This window comes from Apiospora hydei (genome assembly GCF_038363865.1).
Source record: "Apiospora hydei strain CBS 114990 chromosome Unknown utg000006l_segment0_segment0, whole genome shotgun sequence".
Lineage (NCBI taxonomy): Eukaryota > Fungi > Ascomycota > Sordariomycetes > Amphisphaeriales > Apiosporaceae > Apiospora > Apiospora hydei.
Window position 1 is genome coordinate 1,835,998 of NW_027117365.1, and position 14,719 is coordinate 1,850,716.

The 14,719-nt window shown below is 54.7% G+C and overlaps 3 protein-coding genes across 3 annotated transcripts; 2 read left to right on the forward strand and 1 right to left on the reverse strand.

Annotated features, from left to right (window-relative positions):
- Positions 1-626: 626 nt before the first annotated feature.
- On the reverse strand, positions 627-3,532 carry PG997_007764 (subtilisin-like serine protease; the record flags this gene model as incomplete). Its single annotated transcript, XM_066812079.1, has 4 exons — positions 627-1,664; positions 1,726-1,766; positions 1,829-2,154; positions 2,226-3,532. 4 exons carry the CDS (start codon positions 3,530-3,532, stop codon positions 627-629), a joined length of 2,712 nt encoding a protein of 903 aa, XP_066667421.1.
- Positions 3,533-4,601: 1,069 nt separating this feature from the next.
- Positions 4,602-5,165, forward strand: PG997_007765 (uncharacterized protein; the record flags this gene model as incomplete). The annotated part of the gene is made up of 1 exon (XM_066812080.1): positions 4,602-5,165. One exon carries the CDS (start codon positions 4,602-4,604, stop codon positions 5,163-5,165), a length of 564 nt encoding a protein of 187 aa, XP_066667422.1.
- Positions 5,166-8,022: 2,857 nt separating this feature from the next.
- Positions 8,023-12,136, forward strand: PG997_007766 (Cullin repeat-like-containing domain protein; the record flags this gene model as incomplete). The annotated part of the gene is made up of 7 exons (XM_066812081.1): positions 8,023-8,263; positions 8,322-8,668; positions 8,720-8,844; positions 8,914-9,042; positions 9,100-9,556; positions 10,072-10,399; positions 10,464-12,136. Coding segments are annotated over 7 exons (3,300 nt in total), but the record flags the coding sequence as incomplete, so codon positions are not given.
- Positions 12,137-14,719: the final 2,583 nt, after the last annotated feature.

Here is a 14,719-nt window from a genome sequence, read left to right on the forward strand (position 1 = left end):
TGATCACATTCAGCCATCCAGAGTTCGGTGGGCCTGCTCATCAAACGCGCTAGATTCCAAGGAAGGGAAATGGAAAACAAAGGCCTACACCGGTCCGCATATGAAGATGAATTGCTAGACTGCGTCGAGACAACTTGGCGTATAGTACCACCTACAGACCAAGAGGAAGAACGCAAGCAGCAGGGAACGAAGCAGCTAGCTGATCTGGCCGACAGAATTCAGCCTCTACAGTAGATTCTACATTCTCCTGATTGTCGGCGGCCTAGGGTTCCCGCACACCGGCCCACACGCCCCTTGAACTTTGGCAAAGCAGGTTCGTTCCGTGATAACTGTCGGGTATCTTTCTTCCTTTGGAACAGCGACTGTATATGCTTTCAAGTGTTCGTACCCCCACACGACTCGAAAAGGTGTACATCGCGAAATTTACCTAAAAAGTCTCTGTGCTAGCTTGGGGGCATACATTGGGTCCTAAGAACGAGATGCCCTTTAGTTGCCACGACAGGTGCTATCACCGTTGATTTTCGTTCACATCGTTAGTTAGCGTAGGCCATAAGGAAATTATAATACGCATCATCTCATTAAGTCAGCTAGCAATATACCATTGGCCAACACATGTACTCCCACACTCATGCAGCAGCAGTAGGCTTCGCGGCGGCAGTCCCATCACCAGCCGCGGCGCCATCGTAGCTGACAACGAACGGTACCGTCTCCACGACATCCCAGTCTTCCTCCCGCGCCTCGTCGCCAAACACCCGGAGCGCGCTCGCCACGACCCGGTAGGTCCCCGCGGGCAGGACGGTCCCGTCCGCCAGCATGCCCTGGAAGAAGGCACGCTGCTCGCTTTTGCTGACGTACGTCTGGGGGTAGCCGGCGAGGGCGCCGAGGCACGGACGGCCCGTGGGCGTTTTCTTGGCGTTGCTGTCGCGGTTGTCATCCGAAACGACGTCGACGTATAGGGCCCGCGTGCCCAGGACTGGCTGCAGCAGCATGTTGGGCGTTTTTCCCGCGTCCGGGATGTGGATCGGGTCCTTGTTGGGGTTGTTCAGGAAGGGCAGGTCGGCCGGGTCCGGGGGCGGCAGCGTGTAGGCGCGGCCGGCCTCGGCGGGCGTGCCGAAGTCGGCCAGGTAGCTCGAGCTCGCCTGCAGGATGGGCACGGAACGCATGGCGCCAGCGACGCCGAGGTAGGGGATCACGAGGTGCTCGTCATCGCGCGTGCTGTTGATGCTGATGTACCCGCTGTACACGGGCAGCAGCGTCGCGTTGACGTTGTCGCCATAGGGGGCCGTCACCGTCACCGTCACGTTGGCCGAGCCGCCGGCGGGGACGACGACCGAGTCCGCGTCGAAGCGCAGCTCACCCCAGGCGTCGACAATGGGGTTGGGATATACGGCCTTGATGGGCGAGGCGATGTCGGGTTGCAGAGTGTACATGGTCGGGGTCTTCATGTGGCCGAGCACGTACGTCGCCTCCTGGTCGCCCGTGTTCTCGATCGAGAAGGTGTGCTCGCCGGCAAAGTGCTTGGTGTCGTTCAGGCTCAGGCTCTCCACGCCCAGGATCGTCTTGGTGAAGGCCGCGTCATAGGCCTGAATGATGCCGGCACCCTGCTGCGAGACGGGTGCGAGGGTGCCGGGGTAGGTCTTGGTGTCGTCGAACCAGATCTTGGGCTCGGCCGTGGCCGAGATTAGTCGATTGATGAGGTCGGTGTCCTTTAGGGGAGCCGCGAGCCTCGCCGATGAGCGCGAGGACACCGGCCACTAGAGGGCAAGCTGTTCAAGATATATGTTAGTGAAAATACAATGTTACAGAGAGACCATGGATTACCGCTTACCCATCGAAGTGCCTGTCATGATGCGGTATCCGCCAAGGGGTAGGGGGTAGGTTGACAAGATCTTGCCGCCGGGCGCCGTCAGCTGGGGTTTGGGAAGAAGGTCCCAAGTCGGGCCCCAGCTAGAGAAGTCGCTCGTGAAGCCACCAGTGATGTGGTCCTCGAGTTCCATTAAGGTGGTGGCCGTTACGTTGGCACCTGGAACTGTTACCGTCACATCCATGCCCTTACTCAAGGCATCGATCCACTGAGCGCCCTGGAAAGGCGCCACACTAATGACGCCTTCGATGCCGTCGACGTAGATGTACTGCTCCTCGAACGTCACGTTGCTACGGACAATGTACGCCATGTACTTGCCCCCTTGGCGGCGATATTCTCACCCTGGTCGATTGGGTAGCACCGTGTCTTCTGAGAGTCGGGCACACGCAGGAGCACTAACTTGCCCGACAGGTCAGGCGTATCATTAGGCAGCGGACTGCAAGCGTCTTCAATGGAAGTGGTGTTGTTGCCCATGACAGCCCAGAGGGACAGCTTCATCTCCCTGGGGAAAGCAGGCGTGCCGGCTAAGAACCCGTAGCTGCTGGAGCTGGTGGTGCTGTGGTTGGCTGCACCGCCGCCCGATTGTTGTTGCGAAACCCCGTACTCGCCCTCCGCGACGAAGACGGGGAAGACGGCGTTCTGCACCGCCCCCACGCCAGTGACGCCATGGGCGCCGGCCGGCGACGAGGCCTGGAAAATGCCAGAGCCGCCGTCGTTCCCGGCGGCAATTACCACAGGCACGCCGGCGGCGGCGATGCGCGAGGACACCAGACCCCAGGCGTCGTCGGACCAGCCGCTGAGCAGGCCGTCCGAGCACGAGATGATGCCGTTGCCGTCCTCGAAGGCCTTGATGAAGGCGGAGATCAGCACGTCGGTCGTCGCCTTGGCCGAGCAGCCCCAGGCACGATAGGCGGCCAGCTTGGCGCCAGGGGCGGCGCCGGTGAAGCCGTACTCGTTGCCCTGCAGCTGGGCGGCAATGATTCCCGCGACGTGAGTGCCGTGTCCAACACAGTTATCGTAGGGGTCAGAGTCCGGCTTGGGTAATCCTGGAGGGTTGTAGTCGTCGCCAACGAGGTCCCAGCCGGTCTCGACCAGGCAGCCGGGGCCGAAGCAGCCGCCTAGCGCTGGGTGGTGCCAATCAATGCCGCTGTCGACAATGGCGATGCGGAAGCCCTTTCCGGTGATGCCTTTGGCGTGCAGCTTGTCGATCTGGGTCATGAGGTGCGGCGAGAAGGTGTCGCTGGTCTCGTTGGCCGCGTCGCGTCGCTGATGGACCCCGCGGGCCCCCGAAGAGGCAGGCGCTGGCATGTCATGACGAGCTGGCGTGCCCACGTTGAGGCGGACGGTGCGAACCGGCCAAACGGCCTTCACTTGGGCCTTGGTCTTGACGGCGGCGAGCAGGTCGGAGTGGTCATGGGTCGACGCATTGCGCACCTGGAACGAGGCCCCGTGGAACAGGTTCGAGCTGGCCAAGTGCATCCGATGCTCCGCTTCGATGCCATTGTCGCGCGCAAGCCGGGCGTAGAAGACGTCGGGGCTCTCGTTGGGGTCGAGCTCAACAATGTAGGCGCCTGGGACCCAATCCGACTGGTCCTCGGGCTGCTGCTGGGCGATGACGGTGGTCGCGGCCCCGAGCAAGGCGGCGCAGACGGTGCTGGCGAACTTCATCCTGGCCGTCTGGTAGTTTCCGTGTAAGCCTGGGAGACGGATGGTGGGCACATGTAGGCCATCGCGTCACCAGACATGACGACCTTATATAGACCATCGTGGCATGGCCGGTCGCGCATCGTTCGATCTTGAATCTGCATGGAGGTGGAGTTGGAAAGTTGGGAATACGAGGTCCCAGCCGATCAAGCGGATGATGTGGAGAGCCGGCATGAACGGGCAATTTGCTTCTTTGGGCGTGCACTTGATTGTGCCTTCTATACAAAATATTTTTATTTCATAGTAATGAATGTAACGCGTCTAATAATCCGACACGCCCGGCCAACAACCACAAAAACGCGGGGCTTCTAGCAAACCTAGACGAAACCATGGCAAGTGGCATCGCAGTCAGAGCGATAGCCCTCATTGCAGTCGGTATATGATCTTGGCGAAGCTATCATGTCGGCATTGGCGAGAGAGAGCTTTTCGAAGCGACGATATTCGGGCTTCAGTCAACCAAGCTGCTTGGCGCTGTTCCAAAGAGCGACGACGAAGACGAACCATCAGGTTTGCTATGATGCTCCTTTGTCAAGGTGAATCCTGTCAAACCGTGCAATGTCTTTGTCGCCCCCTTGTTTGACGGATTCATAGCAACAAAGCGAATCTATTTAGAGCAGCCACGCCAGTGGCAGTACCGGATGCAGACAAATATAGCCTAAGAACATTCCGCGTGTCAACGAGTTGGATCCATGTTGAATGTATGCTTCAGAGTGACTTACCACAAGACACTTTTGCCGCGTCTTGTTGATCATCCTCCTTGATGACGACCAGCCTACATCTCAAAATCCAAATATCACTTTTACGTCTAGAAATAACACCAGAGAAATACACCTAGCACGAGTATTTGTGGAAGATTTGTATATACCAGTACCACCTTATGCCAGCGAACACTTTCGCATAAACGCACCACTCTTATTATAACAGCCAGGAACCAACCAAGGGGGCCACTGGCCGACCACCTTCCCCCAAATCAATAGTCGCCAAGAAGGGAAGCAAAAAAAAAAAAAAAAAAAGAGCAAAGAGAAACTGCAACATGGACATGCTATGGAGCGGCTTCCGGCGCTCTCCCAACAAGGGCGACATGTCGCTATTCAGGAGGTTGTCGCCGCGGCTGCTGGAGCTGGCCAAGTGCATGTATGGCGAGGACCGGGTGGGCGGAGTGCGGTTCGGGCGGATTAAGGAGACGGCGTACATCTTGGTGATCCTGATCAAGGAGCCGGCGGGCGCCGAGGGCCCCGCATCCGACGCCATCATGGAGCTCAACGCGCGCTTCTACGAGGTGCTCAAGGACGGCCAGGCGGGCGAGGCCGAGGCCATCGAGCAGTGCTACCAGCGCCGCCGCCGCTACCGCCGCCACTGCGAGGCACTGAGGGGAGGACAAGAAGGGTGGAAGGAGGGGCGAGAGGGAGAGAAGGGAGAGGATGGACGAGAAAATGATGGAGAGGAGGACTCGGACGAGCAGTACGATCGCTGGATAGAACTGCAACAGGAGGGGAAGAGCCTGGTGGATCTGTTCGAGGTTCAGGTTCACCATCCGATTAGTGGGAGGCTGCTGGTCGGTCCCGTGGAGAAGCAGAAGAACTTCACAAGGTCTTGAGAAGGGGTCATAAACCCGAGAGGGAGAGAGGGTACTGTCGGGCTTAGGGAAGGGAAGCAAAGGCTTCTGAGAACGATGGCAGTGACCAATACACAGAGGCTTTCTAAAAAGAAGAATTGAGTGGTGGGCATGTGATATCCGTATGTACCATACTATGCGCTCTAGCCGAGAGACTCGATGTGATAAGAATCGCAAGTTGCTTATACTCTTCCAGTCATAAATTACCTACGTAGTCCCGGTTGTCGACATATACCAACTCTATCATATTCATGCCACATTGCATTTGGCTGAACTCTGCGGCCGACTTCGCAAGCTTACATTATTCGGGCCGCACGCTCTGAGCACTGTAGTGTGTAGCAAGTGAGCCGCACCATACACGGTACATACAGAGAGGAACGGAGACGCGTTTCCCAAGTTTGAGAGTGTATCGCTGCGTATGGGTTCGGGCGAGGCCTAGGCTTACAGTCACGCATCTTCGGCGGTGACAACTCTGAGACATGGATGGCTGTGCATGCAAACGTCATCTCGATTCGAGGACATTGAGCGTGATCGTTTCTCGAAGAAATGAAGGCACGACCACCGGGAGATGCTCTCTCCATATTCAGTGCGTGCGGGGCCCTTTGGAGGTTTTCAGGATCGGGGCTTTGCTACGAGGATGAAGTCTTCACCAACCACTACCCTGAGCCTGTCTAAGCGGGGTGGCCACTATGTTGCCATGTCGATCTTGTTCTGTTATCAACACTCCGTCTTTGTCGAACGCCTTCGTATGTTGGAAGGCAAGCAATAGTGAGGCGAAGCTGGGCCGTGGGACAACCGGGCGTGAATTCTAGGCGTAAGTCGTGTGACAAGTGTTGCATGTTGAAGAACGTATGTAAGGACCTACCATCTGAGCATGCGTTGCATTGATGCGGTCTCGTGCCTATGGCCTGCATTATCTCGAAACCAACGACGAGGCAGTGCATGGTTGGGTTGGCCGTCATCACTACATCGGCAAATTTTGTGAAGGTCAAGTTCAAAACGGCCTTTGCGGTTGGGGGCCGAGAGGTAGGGATGTACATTGTGGATGATTTCCCTCAGTAGGCGGGCGATACGGCCAGCTCCTTGAGACAGCCTGTTGATCTGCTCGCGAACCAACACGGATTAAAGTTTTGAGTGCTGGTATGGCACGAGACAAGTCAGTCAGTAACCTGGAGACCATTCTGGGCCAGCTTTTGTGGACGATATGATACAGCTCAGGTTGTGTATGAAAGCCTCTTGGCCGGCCATTGGAGACAGTTTGTAAAGGGGTGTAAGAGAACGAAACATCTATGCAGGCGACCATTTTAGGATTCCGTCCACCGGTCGGATCTGCCGTTGATACACCCCTCTCAATATTGAGGCCACCCGCCATGTTGACGAAAGGGTGTGCAGACTGTATCACGTTGGTGTGACCACGGAGTTGATGCCGTTCCCGGGCCGCGAAAACGGCTTGCCACGATGAAGAACCCAGACAAGGCTATCGGGATGGGCCGCAGCGCTTGTGTATCATCATGCTGGAGTACATGCGCCGCAGTTGAGATTCCTCGCCTGCTTGTTAGTAGTATTCTATCATTGAGGCTCGGGGGATGGCCTTGCCAGCATTTCCTACAAGAAAGCTGATCCATTATCGGAGACATTCGAAGAATATGTATGGTATGGGAAGTTCGAGGGGGCGTGTTCCGGAGCCATCTAGGCCATTACTTGGCTTGCATTTGTTGAAGAAATGTGTGTGCTAATGCACAAGAGGACGGCATGTTAGTATAGTGACCAATCATCTTTGATACCCCTGGCCTTCTCGTACCCCAACCCACAGTGTATCTCTCATCCTCATTGGCTATGGGTCTCAGGTAGGTACAAATATGAAGCCCGACGAGTCCTACGGAGACTGATGGACGGCCTGCACGCGAAGCGGTCAGAGACAGTTGGCCCACCGAGCCCTTTTACTAGTATGCATCCGGTTAGCAATTGGGCCGGCTGTCACAACGCCCTGAACGTTATCCCGCTTTCCAATCCCATTGAGGCATTCGGATGCGATGAGTTGACGTAGCCGAACTTCGGGATGCCGACCTAGCGCTGACCTCCTTTACCCTCTAGCCCTATGATTGGACATATTGAGTAAGATTCACTACCCTGGTCTGTATCTCGGAGGGTCTGAGCTTGGCATTCTAGTTCCACAGCTTCCGTGTGACTAGCTCTGCGCTGTCATGAATGGCTCCTCGAGACCTCTTGTGTCGGCCGTATCTTCCGATGTTGAAGATACGCAGCGATGACAACAGCCAGTCGGTGAGCAAGGTCTCCGCCACACCAACAAGGACTCTTGTCCTGCTAAGCGAATTATGTTGCTTGAGTCGAGATTCCACTGGGGGTAACCTGCAGCGTTGACTCCCTTTACCCCTGATGCCAGCAGTGAACAAAAGAACCACCCCGCAGAACAGACAGGCTTACTGAAACAAATGGTTGCCGGTGATAAGGATTTCGTAATGGATCAGTCGGCATCCACACCGGGGCTCCCCCTCCTCATGGACAATCTGCACGGGGCGGCAGATAGGATTATCCCCACACAGCCCTCAGCTTGGGTACAACGGCTGTCGAATAGAGCCGTTGGCGCTTTCTCGGATTCTAGTGCTCCATTGCACGAGGTTGATAAACATGAACCCATATCTGTTGGATCTAGGCTTTGTGTACAAGTACGGTTCGGTCGCCTCATGATCATCCAGTTTTCTAGAAACGACCATACACACAGGTCAAATCGTACTCAACAGATCAGACATGGATAGTTGTGAGAGCTCGGCTGTTCTTTATCGGGATTTGAACGCCCAATTCTTATCTCTCGCTAGAGGGAGAGGGGGTGTTTCTCGAGCTGAAGAACGGTCTTTCTATCATCGATGCCTCGGGTGGTGCTGCTGTTGCCTGCATAGGCCATGGCGACGAAAGGGTCCGAGACGCTATCGTGGAACAGCTGAATAAGGTAGCATATTGCTCTACCCTGTTCTACACGGCTGATGTGTGTGAGAAAATATGCCAGGACCTTGTCGATTCTACCAACGGACACATGTCTCGTGCATATATTGTCAGCTCCGGTAAGGTCCTCGTCAGTATAATTGCCCGAACCTAAGCCGCTGACGTACCCTCCAAAAGGTTCTGAGGCCATGGAGGCTGCCATGAAGCTAGCCCGGCAGTACTTCCTCGAGAAAACTCATCCCGAGCCCCAAAGAACAAAGTTCATTGCGCGGAACCAATCCTATCATGGCACGACCCTGGGTTCCCTATCAATGGGAGGTCATATCACTCGACGAGCCAAGTTCGAACCGATGTTGCTGAGCAACGTTTCCAAAGTCTCGCGCTGCTTGGCGTACAGGGACCAAGGACCCGGAGAAGCTGACGACTCTTACGTGGCAAGGCTTGCAAACGAGCTTGATGAAGAGTTCCAGAGGCTTGGCCCGGACACTGTTTGCGCGTTTGTGGCCGAGCCCGTGGTGGGTGCGGTAAGTTGAGGACTTCGTGCCTACGGGCCACAGTGACTAAGAAGCTCGCAGGCCCTGGGCTGTGTACCAGCCGTCCGAGGATATTTCAAGGCCATGCGAGCCGTCTGTGACAAGTATGGAGCATTGCTAGTCCTAGACGAGGTGATGTGCGGGATGGGCCGTACCGGGACTTTGCAGTGAGTGTACCTCGGGTGGTCTCTCCCATTCTTTGAGACAATAACTGACATATATGCCTATTCACGTAGTGCCTGGGAACAGGAAGGCATCGTGCCAGACATCCAGACCCTCGGAAAGTGCCTTGGGGGTGGGTACCAGCCGATAGCTGGTGTCCTGGTGTCCCGCGACGTCGTCGATGTCCTGCTGAGGGGCAGTGGGTGAGTTCAAACTTGTGGGCCTTGCGGTTCAAGTACTGATTGGTGTTGTTTCCCCAGCTCCTTCGTACATGGCCACACCTATCAAGGTCACCCGATAGCTTGTGCGGCCGCGCTGGAGGTACAAAAAATCATCCGAGACGAAGAGCTGCTCAAGAATGTCCGCAGCATGGGCGAACTCATGTCCACTAGGCTGGCGGAATCGCTGCAAGACCATCCCAACGTCGGCAGTATTCGGGGACGCGGGCTCTTTTGGGGCATCGAGTTTGTCGCGAACAAAGTCACCAAGGAGCCTTTTCCCGTCGCTGCAAATGTGGCCATGGGCTTGGCTGGGTTAGGCCTTTCTAAGCCCTATAGGATTGCTGTATATCCGGGCACCGGAACCGTTGATGGAGTCAATGGAGATCATGTCATCCTTTCGCCGCCCTATACCATCACCGCTGCTGAAGTCGAGGACATCGTGAAGATCATGCAGCGGCTTGTTGGTGATTTCTTCAGCGGCAAGAAGGAGGCCTCGGTGTGAGACCAGGATTGTCGACGTCCCTGGGAAGTGTACGTGGGGAGACCCAAGGAAGAAGTTGCCTCTGGGATTATGGGTACCGAGGAGGAATCCTTTGTGTAGCATCGATTATTTTATTAATCTTTTTATACGTACCTCAACGTAACGTTGTAGATCCTGAATCTGAACTCCACGATCAGGAGCAAATAAGGTTATGAAGTTGCCAGGTCAACGAATACCTATGTCGTCCGTTGTTGCAAGCTGTGCACCGCAGCCAAAGAAAAACTATGGGATGAAAGTCTCCTGGGTCTTCCTGTGATATGTTTGAAGGGAGATGGATCAACATACGCTCAAGCGATTGGCCAGGCCTGGGTTGACGAACGAGAAGCATTGAATGAAGTGACAGTTGCCTCGGGCGGGAAATTGGTGATTGGTGGGGGTTGGCCAGATAGATCCGTCATTCCGGGGGTGGGCTGGTGGATCCCTTAACAGCGCCTGCGCCTTCCCCATAACGCCTCCTTCTTGGTCAACAGCCGACCATTACCAAAGGGGAGAGGTCAATCGAACAAATAACAAAGACAGTCGGCCATCTCCCACCTCACAGCAGCACCGTCATTCCGATCAACCGCATCCGCCGATACGCCGATACGATGGCGGTCGGGCTGGCCAGCAGTCGTCATGGCGCCGATGAGGAAGCCCGCGCCGAAGTCGACGTCTTGAACTCGCGACTGGAGAAGACGGCGCAGCTGACCAAGAAGATACAAGCGTGCCTGGGGCGCCTCGAAGCCACCGGAAAGAGCGTACGCGATGTATCTGGTCCGCTCAACGGCGAGACCAAGAAGCTGCAGATTCTAGGCAACAGTGAGTGGTAGATCCGGTTTCGGGCCCAAAGGGGTTGCATCGCCAATTGACAGAACAACTGCAGATATCGAGGGCGTCATCTCCGCCATCGAGCGACTCCGACAGCCCGCCGATTCCAAGAATGACGAAGAAGCAATCATCCGCCAAGGCCCCGATAAGGCCGGCCTGTCCAACTACCTCAATTCCATACAGCGTTTGAGCAAGGCCCTTGCCGAGATGCAAACGTCGAACCTGCGAGCGAACCAGCAGACCATCGCTGACCTCCAACGGCTGATCAAGAATGGAAACGGACAGCTCGAAAACTTCTTCGATAAACTCCTTCGAGACGAGACGCCTCCATCACTTGAGCCTCTACATTACATCACCAAGAACCAACCCTTCCCCGTTATATCGCAAGACAAAATCTCCCGCCTAAGTCTCGTCAACTCCTACGTCGCCCGCAACGCCACATCCGAGAATCCCTTGGTGAAAATATATGCAGAAGTCCGGGGCCAATATCTAAATCAGACCTTGGTCAACTTGGCTTATGCCAGTGTGAACACGGCCAAGAAGAAAAGTGAGGCCATCTACAGATCCGGTACTAATGGTATCGGCATGTATGCACAGGCTCTGGAGGGAATGATTGGTGCCGAGTATGAAAATATATGCAGCATCTTCCTACGACAAGATTGGGGTGCAGTCCTGCAGTTGTCAAGCCAAATACCGTTGTCGGAGCTTGCCCGCACCCTCCGCGAACTCAACAATCACATCAAGGCGCACATGAGCACAGACTGTTATCTTGCATACGAGGTCACCGAAATTATGTCAAACCTGGCTTCCAGCATTGAAGAGCGTACCGGAGAGCTTAAAGGGACTTTGGCGGCTGCATTGAAGCCTGTCCGCGAGACGGCCAAACTATCACTCGCAGAGCTCCTGGACGATACAAAACGCAAGATTGCGGCCTTGCAAATTCTACCCTCGGATGGTGCACCAGTACCGGTTGTTTCGGAGACAATGCAACGCTTGCAAGCCATGGTAGAGTTCCTGCGGCCTATATCCAGCCTCATGATTTCGTTGGGCGACGGCGGCTGGAAGTCCATGGCTACTGCAAACCGTAGCACGGACGCTGTGCCGAGTCTCGCATCGTTCGATATCACCGCCGATGGAAATGAGATCTTCGCGCATTATTGCACCGACACCATCGACGTGCTGTTGTCAGCCCTGGAGCAAAAGGCTAGGGTGTTGCTCAAGGGCAAGTCAGTCATGGGCGTTTTCATTGCGAATTGCGCCACCATTGTCGAACGAATGATTCGGGATTCTGGGCTCGCTCCATTGCTGGAAGGCAGACTCGGTGTGTTGGATACTTGGCGTAAGAAGGCTACAGCTTTGTACACCGATAATTGCAAAGAGCTGTCTTTGCATCTGTTTGACGTTATTCACACAAACAAGACACAAAGGCCTCCTTCCGGCACATCAGAATCCACAGCAATCCTCAAGGGACTCAGCAGCAAGGACAAAGACAGCATCAAGAGTAAATTCACGGCCTTCAACACGGGCTTCGACGACATGGTGGCCAGACACAAACAATACAGCATGGAACGCGAGGTTCGTCAGATGTTTGCCAGGGATGTGCAGCAGATGCTCGAACCACTGTATAACCGTTTCTGGGATCGTTACCACGAGATTGACAAGGGTAAGGGCAAGTACGTCAAGTATGATAGGTCATCCATTGCGGCGGTATTTCTCACCCTATACTGAGCCGAGCCGAGCCCTGGACTCAAGTGGCATGGCTAGCTTTGATGGCACTAATAATTTGTACCTTCGCCCGTTCAAGTATAGCTAGCAATGTGGCATGGTCTGGCACGCGCACATACGTACAGATTGCCTACAGTTGGTGCTCATGCATGGCTGGGCCATCATATCATACTTGTTGATCCCGGTGATCATATATGGCCCGGCGGCCCGGCAAATGACAGGTGGCGAGGGTTGCATATTGAACCACGAGGATGATGGGAATTCCGGTGCAGATGATTAAGATAGCGGTGTAAGATTAAAGCTACAGTACGCCATTGAACCTGCTTTGGTGAGCAGCATCAACCGAATGATGATCGGACGAGAGAAAGGCGGTAGATGGATTGTTTGTACCAAGATACCCTTGTGGGCAGCTCAGGCGTTATGGGATTTTGAGGACTGGTTTCAGGCACATTGCCTTCGTTTATGCCAGCCCCTATAGCAAACCCGCTTAGCATCATTTAATCACTAGATTCGATTCGAACCAGCTGCCTTGCCAAACTACCAATAGCCCCTTCAGATAAAACATCTTCCCCACGTGGTCGAAGTCTACGCCTTTGGCAGTGCCACTGGGACTATTGCTGCAAGCAGGCGAGGTCTCCCCGGTTGGCCTCTCCGCCATTCTACCTAATCTGGACACGTGCAGTGCCATTTATGGGCTTCGTTGTTGTTGGTCGGCAAGGGCCTTGTCTATCCCACGTAGCAGGATACTATTTCCCACTAACTTCTGGGCTGAAGTCAGGGGGTTGGATGAGGAAAAGAAAACTCTGCCCCACGCCCGGAGACTGGCACGCCCCGTGGTTGTATCTGTCGGCCTGCATCTGATATACATGGATAAGGATAATGCCCCTGGTCCTTTGGATTGAGAACTCCATCTAACACTTCTCATGCGGGCAGACTGCGACGACGGCAATGGCTTATCAAAGCTGCCATGCATAATTGGCCGGTATATGGCCGGTTGAAAGTATCCTGCTCGGCTGTTCATCTAGGCAAAGGAGATGCCAGTGTGTAAGTCCACCAGTTTTCATCCCCCAGAGCCTCAACGAGCGATACAGGGATGGCACAGTGGCGCAGGACCCACCAAGCATTGACTGCATGCTTGATTGATTTCAAATTCAGATTCTCAGCAGCCGTATGTGCAGGTAGTCCGTAAAGTGGAAGTTGGGTAGCCCAAAGGGGGCAGTTGCGTTAGGGGGACCGTATCGAGGGGCGAGCTGGTCTTATGTTGCTTTGCTCTGAGATGGCTAGCTCTTGCTATACGCCCTATGCAGGAAGACCACTAACTACCAAGTTCATGTGCATGCTGTATGAGCAATCCCTCTGGGCTAGAGTATCGAGTCTAGAGAAATGCCCTGCAACCCTCTCCTGGCCTTGGTTGCCTGCCGCGACGACACTGAACGCCCCAACTATTTGGACATATGGGGCTTGTAAAGGAGATGATAACGGATGTTGGATAGTGTTCTTCGGGGATTTTTGCCTCGCATCGGCCTGCTTGCGACCAGGTCCATGCGGCGCGGCCTCCAGGAGACTGCACGGTGTCCACGCGGCAGAAACGCCCGTTGTATGGGATAGCCCGCTGGACTGCCTAATCTGCCATCGAGTGGTTAGCGGCAGCAGCAAGCAGGAACGAAACTTCGTCAGGTCGTTATTGGTCCTAAAACATATCAATATGTATCTAAGTAAAAGTCCCCCCAGGATGTATCAATGACAAGGATGGGGGCGAAATATGGAGAGGTACCAGAAATATCACCAACCCACCTTGTCGTGAATACTACCCAAATGACCCCCACTGATACGCCAGGCCGGAGGGAGACCCGGTGTCTAACCGCATACGAAAGGAGGGGAGTTGATATGTAGGGTTCCAGGGGGGCACTGACTGACGGGATCTTAGGTAATTATTGCTTACCCTTGTGTGCTGCGAGTGTGGTACTCTGCCCTGCACAGCACAGACTGCGAATCGCTGGCCACTGTCAGCCCGCATTGCAGCATCGCTGTAGACCTCCAACTCACATGGTTACATACTTTGCAGCTCCAAGCTACTAGGTAGGTGGTGATGCGGTGGCATGGTCCTATTTTGGGGCCTGGCATGATCTCTACAGCTCGTCCATACATGCGTGGATAGGGCAGAACAACGGGGAGCCGGGAAGATAGCCTGCTGCTGCCTCACAGGTAAGGAGAAGGAGAGTCCCACAAGGCAGTAGCTCTCAGACTGGACGGCCCGTTGTACAGATGAGCATGGGATAGTCCTACATGAAACTTGGTGATTTCTCTCCGTGCATGTACGAGAAGGAAGAACATCAAACTATACGGGTAGGATAGCAGCAACATAAACCATGGCTAATGAGCCGTTAACGACGACAAGACCTGGTCATGGTGCAATTGTGGGCTGACTTGCCGCCTTGTCCCTGTATGTATATCACTCATTTGCTTAGTTACTTTCATTGCGTGGAAATTAGGTTAAGTACCTAGGTAGGTGAGCAATGAGATGAGTTCGCCTATAGTGGCTTCAATCGGTCAGCTGCATGCATACCTAGGCAACGAAAGAGTCCA